The 12,868-nt window shown below is 33.2% G+C and overlaps 1 protein-coding gene across 3 annotated transcripts in view; it reads right to left on the reverse strand.

Annotated features, from left to right (window-relative positions):
• Positions 1–370: 370 nt before the first annotated feature.
• The window catches only part of mnb (minibrain), a 45,717-nt gene continuing 33,219 nt past the window's right edge, over positions 371–12,868 (reverse strand). For 2 of the 3 annotated variants that reach the window (XM_072532864.1, XM_072532865.1), the window contains exon 7: positions 371–1,027. In XM_072532864.1, the coding sequence (XP_072388965.1) occupies positions 747–1,027 (281 nt within the window). In that variant the 3' untranslated portion in view covers positions 371–746. Of the gene's footprint in view, positions 1,028–9,911; positions 10,039–12,868 lie in introns of all 3 variants that reach the window. The other variant, XR_011951045.1, reaches the window with a different exon arrangement.

Genomic DNA, 12,868 nt, shown 5'->3' on the forward strand with positions numbered 1-12,868 from the left:
GTCGAGTACTTCCATCGAAGAACGGAATAATAACGTTTGGGGATAGAAACGAATTTTTTAATAAATATTACCAATTTTACAAGTTTATTAACTATTGACTAGAAGTCTTTTATCGTATATGTAGCTCTTCGGCTTACCGTGGCGGTATTGCTGCATGCCGTTCTGACTGTCTCATTAGAAAATAATACCATGCTAAATATTATATGTTCAATTCTTCGCGTTTATGCGCTGTTTTTTAACTGTGGACCTAATCCCTTATATACCTTATCCATTAGAACAACTTCGTATCTGTAAAAAAAATATTAAACACGTCCATTAACTTATTTATTAGGAAAGGATATAAAGGATGTGGTAAAGAATGTATAGGAAGTATAATTATCAATATATTTGAATAATCCTCATAAATTACTCTTCATTTGACTGACTTAATTGATGTAATAAAATCTTTTGTATAATAAAACATGTACAAGTTTTAGCTTTGCTGAATGCCAAGGGAGCAAGCACTTCCAAGCTGACGTCTTTGCTTTAACAGTTCATTTATATCGAAAATTCTCGTCTCATTTTCATATTAAATCGACATGAACAACACTTAACACGTATATTGCCTAATTGGAAAATGTCATTTATCAGTTATTTCAACATCACAAATCACAATAAGTAATCACTGTAAATTACTTTTCTAGTTAGTATTAAAAGTCTTTTGGCTAAGTTTTGCTTGTGTATAAAGGCCGAAGAGACGTTGAATCTCAGTGTATGACCACTGGACTCTGCTGAACACAAACCATAGGACTGTCTTCTTGTTCATTAGTCTTATTAGGGGGATTGTGCTTGGGGGGCGTGCTTTCCATTCTAGTTGTTGGATAGGGTACATACTGAAGGGATGGTGGCCCGTGATTTAACATGGAGGATTGAAACCGCTGCCGATGTATGTGACGAGACGGCGACGGGTCACATTCCATTGATGTGTATGCTGAAGATAGGTAGGTTTGTTCAGATAAATCCTTTGAACGACCGGCTAAGTTTAACCCTGTAACAGAAAAGTTATTTTCTTATAATAATATTGCATAATATAATCAATTATTGTGTTTAATAATCGTTCAACAATATAAATAATTATTTTTATAAATCTTAACAAAGTGGTATTTATAAAAATTCAAAAACTAAAGAATAATTAAACAAGGGTCAAATGCAAAAATAATGTAAAATCTATGCAGCGAAAAGGACACAGATTGCATTTTACAACATTTACTAGTTTACATCGCCTAGTACGTAGAAGGTATGATACACTTGTTTTGACTGATGTCACAAGAATTCCTGAAAATGCTAATAGCATTAAGAGAAGTGCAAGAAGTGGCATAAGAAGTGCAAAAAATAAAATTTATAATACATATTAACAATTAAACATAATCCACCAAAAATTTTTAATTTTTAAGTTTCTATATAAAATTTGTTATTGCGAACTTTTATATGAATTAAGAAGTTCCATAAATAAGGTAGGTATACCAAAAGTTTGATTTTTACTTTAAATAATTATATTATTTTAAATTACGCCTATTAATAAACATTTAATTAACCGCTAATGGTTACAAAATACTTCGTTAATTTGCTAATTTGTTTTTGCTAATATAAATAATTTTGATGGTGAGCATGCAACATATATAATTGATCATGTGAGAAACATGGATTTTTTAAATCCAAGCCGCAGACATTGTCTGTCCTTGAGATTTGTTAATGCTCATCACGAATGTTAATCGAATAGGGAATTCAAGCCTTTTAAATGATATTGTGATTTCTCCTTCAAATCGTCTAGTCAAAATGGTTGCATCAATGACATTTTCGGTGATACTTTTAATGACCAAACGTGTGCCGTTACATATTTTTCTTCTTCTTCAGGTGCAAGTAATTTTAAAGGTTCGGGTGGAGAATATAGGCATACTGTGTCCATTACACTAATAGCAATTTTAAAATGCGCAGAATAATTAATGTCTGGGGCATATTCAAATGTAAGACAAACAAATGATATATGTGTAAAATGCGCAGTTGATTCCCTGTCTTTCTCGTTACGTGCAGTTTTCGTTCTTAATATATTGTGTCGTACATGTTGGTCACGATGTGCATAAGATTTTTGTGTACGGTTCTCTTCTAATTTCATTCTCTGATTTTCATTTATTTGACTCGTTTGTTAGCCCGATCTATTAGCTGAGCCCTTGCAATTCGTTTACGACTTGCGGCTTGGCTACATGCGTAGTTGAGGTTTGATTTTCTTCGGGGTATTTTACTAAAAATGATAATTGATGCTTTAAAACAATTTAAAAAAATAATTTAATAAATATTTTATAGAATTTTTTGACAATAAAGGTAACTTAAAAATTACCACTGAAAATAAACTGGAAGTAACAGTGTAAATAATACACAAATCTGCTAAAGTGCCTGTAAACTAACAATTATTCACTACACATATGAGTCCGCTAGATGCAAAACTCTGTATTTGCAAAAATTGTAAAAATTGAGTTTTGGCTGACAGTTATTTGTCACATGTTATAGCTATCTGCTGATGTAGAAATTCAGCAGCAAAGTAAGGTATTTACTAAGAAAAAGGCATTAGAAATCTTGAATCAGACGCAAAACTCTGTATTTGTCAGCTATGCCAGTTGCATAACTGTGTAATTGCAATTGGCCAATCGCTTACATTGTTTGAGTCACATGACACGTCTCATGTGCACATGTCAATTATTCCATCATTCGCCATTACCGGTTTCACTGTTTGTTATTTGAGTACTAAAAACACCAAGTTTATTGCAAATAATTAACATTATGGATCTTCATGTGCATATTAGACCTTGTGAAAAAGGAAAAGGGAGAAAACGAGTTGTACAAATAGAAAAATGGAAACGAAATGTAATGAATCTTAAGAGGTAAGAGGTGTCTACAATTAACTAGATAGGTTTGGGACTTATTGTCAATATTTTTAGGCATAAACCTAAGGATTTACCCGGTTTTACCACCTGTAACCATACAAAGAAAGTGTATTGTTGTATAGATTTAAAGATGCGAGACATTCAGCGTTTCCATAATAATCTGTATTCAACAACTGACAAAATAAAACAAGATATTTTTTTGCTGAAATTTTGTGAAGGTCAAAAGCCCAAGAGATCAGGTACAAACCTACATGGAATTTTAATTAAATATTTTGTTCCTACAGTAGAGGGTGGACTTTTAAGAATATGCAAGACAGCATTTCTTGGAATAACTCATTTAAGTTCTGAAAGAATAGAGCGTGTTGTAAGAACGTTTGTTATCCGGGGTGAAATACCAAAAGAGAGAAGAGGGGGAGATACAACAAAAGGTAGATTTGATCCAATAAAATTATCTATCCAAACATTTATGGGGCGTTTGAACGGTGCAGAGAGTCATTATAATAGAGGACGATCGACTAGATTGTATTTACCATGTGATCTGAATTTTACAAAGCTTTACAGAATGTATTGTCAACGTCATCCACATCATTCCGTAAAGTTATCATATTTCCGAACATACGTTAATGAACACTACAACATATCATTCGGCACTCCCTTAGTAGATGCTTGTTCTGCGTGTCTCAGAGCGAAGGAAATTTTGAGAAAAGAAAAGTCAGAAGAAGAAAAGTTAAAGGTTATAACAGCAGAGAGTTCATACGTTAAGAGCTAAAGCCTTTTATTCTTTGTTAAAAAATGAATCAAATCATAATATACAAATATCTTCTTTTGATTGTCAAAAAAATCTTTCTTTGCCAAAGCTTCCCGACCAGGCGGCTTATTTCTCACAGTAAATAAATTTTTATAATTTCACCATCGTGGCTGGAAATTCGAAAACCCATCTTTCTTCTGCAAATGTGACGTCATATGTGTGGCTGGAGTTTGAACATCCAAAAGATTCAAATGCTGTTGCCTCTGCTGTACATGATACTCTCATAAAATTCAACTTTAAAAATCAAATCGAAAAAGTTCACCTATTTGCAGATGGATGTGGTGGACAGAACAAAAATAGCACGATGATGTCTATGATAATCTACTGGTTGGTTTATGAAGCACCTGGTCACATCAAGGAAGTGGAGTTTACGTTTCCTGTTGTTGGTCATTCCTTTTTGCCACCAGATAGGATTTTCGGTATGATAGAAAGGGAGATAAAAAAAGAAGAACGTTGTAATAAACAGAAAAGAATATGAAGACATAATTGGGAAAACACTCAAAGGTGCTGAGACTTGGTAAAGACTGGCAGATATCAGACTGGAGAAAGACGAGTAACGTTGTTGTTAAAAAACCTTCCCAGTGGCATTTTAAATGTAATGCAACGAAACGATTTATATTTTCTAAGGACAAAGATTATATGGCTACGGTAAGGGGGGAAATATTTTATCGTTCTGACATAGGGTTCAGCAAGTCTATAATACGAAAAGGGAAAAAGATTTCTTTATTGAAACCAAAGTTACAACAGATTGGATGTTCATTGAAAGGAGATAAATCGTCCATAGGCACTCTCCTTAGAAACCATTTTGGTGAAAATTGGAGAGACCAGTCGGATCTCAAATTTTATAAAATTATAGATACTGAGGACCCAGAGGAACTTAGAGTTTAGGAATTAATATAAATATATACATATTATAATTTGTAATACCTTTTGTACTTTGGATAAAAATAAACTTCACTAAAAGTTTACTTCCACATGCTTTCTTCCTTATTCCTAACACACTAGGTTTAGAAAACAGACTAATATAACAACCACTAATATCGTTAATGGTTGACTATTATCATGTATTTGCAAATGTTAGTTGCATAAATCTGTATTTACATAGTTCACTTGCAAAACTCGGTATTTTCAAATTTTTCTTCCTTTTCTAGCAAACCCAATAACTTTTCTAAGAAAAAAATCATTATATTTTACCTAATAAAGCATTTATCTATCACAAAAAAGTGCCATTTATTATGTCTAAGGTTTTTTGCAAAATTTATCAGTTTTTTGCAAATAACTCAGTTTGACTTATACAGTAAATACAAAGTTTTGCATACTCATATAACACATCATAGCGGGCATAGCGGACTCATATAACACATCCAAAATAAAACTGCATGAAACAATAAATCAAAGGTTTAATGTTTATATTTTTGAAATTGCATAATCGTCTATAGATTTGTATTTACAAATGGAAAGATTAATGTTTACAAAATAGCTTTTGGGCCATCACCATTTGTTTGGTGCATAGTACAAATACATAACAATATGTATAACAAATAATAAAATCACAAAAGTGTTGCGAGATATCATTACTTTGAATTTAAATGATAATATTGAATAATATTGCGTTACTAGCAACACCTGTAAGTTGCCTACATTTGGCGCAACTCAACGACTGCCAAATAAATTATAACTTTTTTTTAAATATACTTTTTTATAAATAGTAGAAGCATACTTTCTTCATACATACAGTAAAAATATATATGGAAAATTTTATGGATTTAGTATACTCAATAAGATTTTAACATTTTAACATTCTCAGTAGATTTTATATTCAAGTTTACCTATTTAGAAATGTTTCATTAAATTTATAATTATTAAAATAAAATGTATTGAATTAACGCAAAAACTTAAATTTTTAACTTTATTGCAGAGAAAAATGTTGAAAAATAGTATTTTTATTGTAAATAAAAAATTATTTTTAATTATAAACATAAATAATTCTGGAGAAACGACTTCTGTGATAAGCTGCTGAAATGCTGAGGGTGTACATTTACCTCCGTATTAAATTTTCAAAGGAAAAAATAAAAAAGAAGAATACGTGGATGGAATGCCACCTGTAGCCGTTTTACCGAGCTTTTTTCAAATCCTTAAAGGCTAATTTTTACTCAAGATGTCAGAACTTTATCAGAAATAACCCAACAAGAAATTACACGTTATTAGTTTGGAGAATCGTTAGGAAATGAGTGGAAAATCTCAGCAACGGTGAAAAATGGAACATCTGGAATTGTTGTCACAGGAATTGTCCCTTTGATTACGATAAAATTGCAGAGCACGCTTTTTTGCCCATAAATAAGAGCTCTTCAGCTGTAGTAGGAAAACAAAGTAAAACAGAAATAGATCTTAATACTTTAGATCAACTAGGTCCTTCACATGCAGACATTACTCTAGTCCTTGCTGAAGAAACTGCAGCTGGTACGTTTAATGTTGAAGACTTAAATGTTACACCTGGAAAAGTATTGGATACGCTATCGCCTATACCTAAAGTTGATGCTGCAAAAAATAGTGTGGACGAGCAAGAAGAGTGGCGGAAATTCTTAATTCTGCAGACAAAATTTACTTCAAGGGAATTGCTAGTTACCACAACATTTTTAGTTTCAACAAGATGGAGCGCCTCCCAAATATTATCGACGGGATAGAGATTTTTGAATACGAATTTTCCAAATCGATAGATTAGACGTAAAGGATTCATAGAGCGGCCTGCTTATTCTCCGGGCCTTAACCCGTTAGTTTTTTTTTTTTTTTCGTTTAGGGTTGTCTAAAATCACGTGTTTACATTCGGCGACCAATATCGTTGCAGGATTTGAGACAAAGAATTACTAGTGAATGTGAACTAATACGTGAAAGTCTTGGAAAGAGTGACTAACAAATTTATTAATAGGATCTCTTTGAAGTGATTGTTTTATATTATTATTGTCATCGGTCTTAGTAAATAAAATTTACCCATTCTTTACCTGTAGTGATTTAGTCCTTATTATGACAAATTTTTTCGACCAAACTTGATGTGTATGAATTGGAAATAATATTTTTTTTAAAACCTGCAAAAATATACAGGGTGTTCCATTTAAATTAAATAAGTTATTAAAATACACTATTAAAATATATGACGTCAGATGCGTTATGTGTCATTGTACCTGTATGCAAAGTTTCATGAATATCGTCTTTTTCGTTTCGAAGATATTTACTTGTTTCCATACTTTACCCCAACACTGTATGTCTATAAGAGTTTACAGAAAGAACGGCATATCTTCAGAACCGCTATCCTCTGTTTTCTAAAAATATTTACTTGGTTCCATACTATATCCCAATTCTGCATAGCATTCTACCTAACAGTAAGCATTTTTATTTTGTGTGGATTTTCGAACATTTCAAAAAACTAATTTTATAACTCATTCGGAATATTCATACAAAATGGTTGACACGTGCATATTTCAGTATAATATTTCTTGATAAAAACAATACAGTACATTACAGTATAATATTTCTTGATAAAAAATATCTAAACGATTTTTTTTTCGTTTAATATATACTAATCTCCATAATTAACGCACCACTTCAACTAGACCATGATTTTGAAACTATATTTCTTCTGAACCTTTAATTGGATTTCGATGATTTATTTTTCACATTTTAGGTATATTTCTAATTAATTACTATAATAATGTTTTTTGAGAAATACCAATGTTTTACCTACATATATACGGGGTGTAAAAATAAGTTGTGTTTTTTCATCTAATTTTGCAACACCCTGTGAAATGTATTAGAAACAAACGCTACATCATATTCATATTTCGAGATAGCTTTATACTTTCACAACATTTTCGTAAAAAAAAATCATCTCGATATCTCTATTATCAAAAAAGTATGTTCAAAGCATAACGTGATTTTCTACTCTCCAAAATTAATACACCACTCACTATACAATAACTTTTAAGCTATTGTTCTTTTGAATCCTTAATTGGATTTCGATGATTTTTTTTCGCATTGCAGATCTATTTCTAAGATAGGACGTCTGAGTTGGATAGGGCATGTAATGCGGATGGAACAAAATGACCCAGCTAGAAAAACCCTCCTTGATAGACCCATTGGTCAGAGTGTAGCATAATAAATTTCTTAGTATAAAATTTTCTAAGACGCCCCTGGCCCGAGTATGAATATTTCCCCAATTATCTATATACATTTGTGATGAAAGGAAAAAATTTCAAAATCCAGTTTGTAACTTCGACTTTAAATAAGGTTTTATTGATTTGTACGTGTTATTTCCACAAATTTAAAAGTAGTTTGATTCAAGGTCGTTTTGTGATATGCTTAACGAGAAATTTGGGTTATTCCGGTTCCGAGAACAGGTTAGATTTGAAAAGGGAGAAGCAAAACTAGCCCCGGTCGATATCAAGGGTGGAATGAATTCAAGTTAGGTTTGGAAGGTGGCCCATTGAAGACAGACGTGTTTTAGTTAAGTCGGTTAAAAACCGGCAAATTTGTGAGAAAACGTGATTATACTCAAAGTAATGTGTCTGTTAAAGTAAGAGTTTTTTGTTGTATGCCATAGCTGTTGTATGACATATTTGTTAAACGGCGTGTATAACAAATTTGAAATATAGCAACGATATCGTAAATAGGCTTGAGGTTAAGAGTATCTCATACTACAATATCACGAGTCATTCAACGTTTGCGAGAAACAAGCGACCATACGAGATAACGTGGACAAGAAAGAGCAAGACTCACAACACCATGCCAAGATCAGTTTATCAAACTTCGTACTATGTATATGAGAACGTTTTGTCACAATGAGACGTTTACAAATACAAGTAGCAGATGTTCATAATATTTAAATCTGAAAGACATCTCGCTGAACAAGATCTACATGTAAGGATAACATGTCAGAGCACCAGCTTTAAACGTAAATCATCGTAAAAGTAGATTACAATTTGCCAGATAGCACCTTGACTGGAAAGTTAATGACTGGGAGCACGTGTTGTTCACTGATGAATCGAGGTATTGCTTGTATAGTTCAGATAGACGTGTGAGAGTTATTCGACAACCAATATAATACTATGCACAGTGCAACATACGACCTTACTTTATTCAATGGAAAATCTGTAATGGTTTTGGGGGGATAGTTCCATTTGCTCCTTAATAGGAAATAATAATAATAAAAAATAATTTTTTTTTAATGCCAGGATAACGGTCGATCACACATTGCACGTGTGGTCCGTGATTATTTGGACGAAGTTGGAATACACACCATGAACTAGCCACCCTGCAGCCCTGATCTAAATCCCATAGAGAATTTGTGGGATATTATTGATCGCCAACTCAGGAGACGACAACTACCACCTGTCTCTCTTGACGACATAGAAGTTATGGTGAGAGAAGTTTGGGATGCAATTGATCAACACCAAATAAGCCGCTTGATTTTAAGTATGCCTTATCGCTGTGAACAAGCAGTTAGATGTAGAGATGGAAATACTTGTTATTAAGTGTTTTTGGGAGAAGGAATTGCTAAAGATTATATAGGTTATGTTTTCTTAGGCTTTAGTTGTATTAAATGTCAATAAAGTCTGTGTAAGTAGTGTTTTCTTTGCTTTAAATGTTAATAAAGATTTATTACATTTTAAGTTCTCTGTAATCTTTGATAATAGAGAAATCGAAATAATTTTTTTAAGAAAATCTTGAGAAAGGACGAAATTATCTCAAAATATTCACAAGATGCAGCGTTTCTTTCTAATAAATTCCACACAGTGTTGCAAAATATGATGAAAAATACAACTTTATTTTTACACCCCGTATACGGGTAAAACGTCAATATTTTTCAGAAAACATTAACGCAATGATTTATTAAAAATAGACCTATAATCTGAGAAAAAAAATCATCAAAATCCAATCATCCGTTCAGACGAAAAATAGCTTCAAACTTTGGTACATTTAAGGTGGTGCATTAATTTTAGGCAGTAGTGTATTTCACTTTTACGTCATTTACATTAAATATAATTTAATAGAATGGTTTTATTAAAAGGATTAACTAGTGCAAAAAAGATAAACTATAAAAAAGTAACTAAATAAGCCATAATAGAATAGATAGAAAAACGAAAGTAAAAAGAAAAGATTCGTGCTCAGCGTGCTAATTATCTAAAACTTACCTCTAAGAGTGTTTAATTTAACGATCCAATTGTACACTTCAACCTCTATTAACTTAAAAACTTTGAAATTATCTTGACGACGAATTTCCTAACGAATCGAATGGAAGAGGGGGTCCATTGCGTTGGCCTGCAAGATCCATAGATCTTACTACTTATTTTAATTATGGTTTGCTTACAACATATATTAATTCTAAATACCATTTTCTTTGGTTTAAACCTGCTTACAAATTGTAAAAAATAGTCAATTGTTTATATTCGATAATATTTCACGTCACATGAGCACTATTTTGACTAAACAATACGTAAAAATATTTGTGGAAAGAAATGCTCTGATAAAAAAATAAATTAAAAAAAAGATCGATTTTGGATTAAGCGTCACCGACACGAACAAAAGAAAATCGCCTTGCCCCGTAAATATCGACAACTTTAATGATTATGGATGAAGAACTAGTTTTTAAATCTAGGAACTAAATATGTATAGTATATTGCTCATGTATCTCAAACAAGTGATTGTTAAAATATCCTCAGGTGCAAAATAAACGCAACAGGTTAATATTTACCAAAATTTGAGGTGTCTTTTTTATTTTATTTGTAGTCGAATATTAGTCATTTTTGAACAAACTCTAGATAAAATGACTAATTTTAACATACATATACAATCTTAGCAAATGCTTACATTTTAGTCATAATACAGGGTTTGCCTCCACACATATTTTCCTTTAAGCATTTTTTATTATTATTTTCGTTTTATATTTAGTTTTATGTAGCTTGTGTTTGTGTGTGTGTCTTTACGTACGTAACCTAATATGTGGTATAAATACCGCCTTAATATACGTAACATACTTATAAGAAATCTATTCGGTCCTGCATTGAAATGGGCACTACTCATTTATCCACCGTGAGAAACACTTCAGTTTTGTATAAGCCGCTATCCCAGTGTGATTCGATGCGGTCCAGTTGGTCTTCTTCAACGAAGAAGACCAACTGCTCAACCGAGTTGCTACTACGCGTCAAATTGCTGACCAAGGGTTTGGAGTAGTAGGTAGACCTGTTAGTATACGTACACTATACCGTCGCATTTGAGCCTTTGGACTAGTTTCATTTCGCTCACGACTAGTGTTTCCTTTGACTGCGGACCACTGTCATCAACGTTTGAATTGGTGCAGAGAACGGCAGCAATGGATGGCAGAATGGCATAATGTAGCATTCAGCAATGAATCACGATTCTGTTTAGGAATACATGATGGTCCTAAGATGGTAAGACGCCGCTGTAGAGAGCGATGAGATTAGCGACGGGTTTGCTGTTGAGAGGCATGTACACAGGACAGTTGTAGTAATGGTTTGGGGGGCTATTGTCTATGGTAGCCGATCACCACTTGTGTTTATTCGAGGCAATATGACAGCTGCGCGTTATGTTGATGACATCTTACAAACCACTTTACTGCCTTATCTCGACGGCCGTCGAGACGTCCTTTTTCAGCAAGACAACGCGCGTCCCCATACTGCTCGTCAAACTATGGACTTTCTCCAACCAGCTGGCGTTAATGTTTTGCCGTGGCCGCCCCGTGCTCCGGATTTAAATCCTATCGAATATGTATGGGATATGATGGGAAGGAGACTGTCCACTTTGCACCATCCTCCACAGACTCTGGCACAGTTAATACGTGAAATTTAAGTTGCTTGGAACGAGGTGCCACAAGCAGACATCGATAATCTCATTTTGTCAACGCCTAGACGTATTCAGCTACGGGGTCGTCAAACACATTATTTTTTTTTATTACTTGTTAATAAAAATTCTTGACAATGTTTTTGTATAACCGTTATTTTCAAGCTCCCTGTGAAATAATTTATGTCTAATTTAATATTGTGTATTACCACCCCTAGTTCTTTTTCAACCTTCTGCGAACGGCCCTTTGGACACCGTAGGCTATGCAGCGTATAGATATACACGCTAGTTGCCGAATATAGAGAGATCCTTCTCCTACTCTTCCTATTGTCGTACTAACATCAAATATGCCACACCAGTACCTTAGGTATCTGAAACATGAATCTTGCTTTCACCCAGGGTCTCTTTACCCATCAAGATGACATTTAGTAAATTATGATAGTTATTTCGTAGAATATGGCCCAAGTATGAAACCTTTCGCAGCTTAACCAGATCTAACCATTCTCTTTGGACATTAGCTCTTTTTAGAGCCTCATCATTTGTTACATGGTCTACCCACGGAATTCTAAGCAGCCTTCTAAGACACCACATGTCGTAATCCTCCAAACGATTCAGAGATCTCACTCTAAGTGATCAAGTCTCACTTCCGTACATTAGGATAAACCATATGTAGCATTTCAAGACTCAGATTCTAAGGGTGAAAGGAACTTCACTTCGAAGGAGGTATTTGTCAAATTTAACGAAACCGTCTCTAGCATTTTATCGGTCATTTTATCTATGGTTTGCCCAAAAAATTACTAAAATTAGACTAGAAATAAAATTTATTTATTTCTAGTGCGTTTATTTTGTTCCTGAGTGTATATTAAACACAAATACCTTGTTCATAAATGTCTCAATGAATGTGGAATCACAAACTCCGCCTGAATATGGCGTTAGGATGATGGAGTAGTTCAATTAATTTTGCCGGTCTCAAGAACGGATAAAGGAGGAGGACTGTAAAAGAAATTTCACGACAACTAACCTACAAACAAGAACTGTGACTTGTGGTGTATGGAATATTCAGGGTATCTTAAAAAATGAATGAAAAACGACTTCAAAAGCACCAGCTTCAAAAACTGAATATTGATTACAGCTTTAACAGAAATCAAGAAAACATGACAGTACCACCTGAAAACAAAAATAACGATACCCATAAATAGAAAACAACAGAAAACAGGAAGTAAATGATAAAAGAAAGAACTTAGACAAATCTCATACAATATCAAAAGAAAAGAACAAGAGAGAATTTGAA

The sequence above is a fragment of the Diabrotica undecimpunctata genome, chromosome 5, assembly GCF_040954645.1.
Source record: "Diabrotica undecimpunctata isolate CICGRU chromosome 5, icDiaUnde3, whole genome shotgun sequence".
Taxonomy (NCBI): domain Eukaryota; kingdom Metazoa; phylum Arthropoda; class Insecta; order Coleoptera; family Chrysomelidae; genus Diabrotica; species Diabrotica undecimpunctata.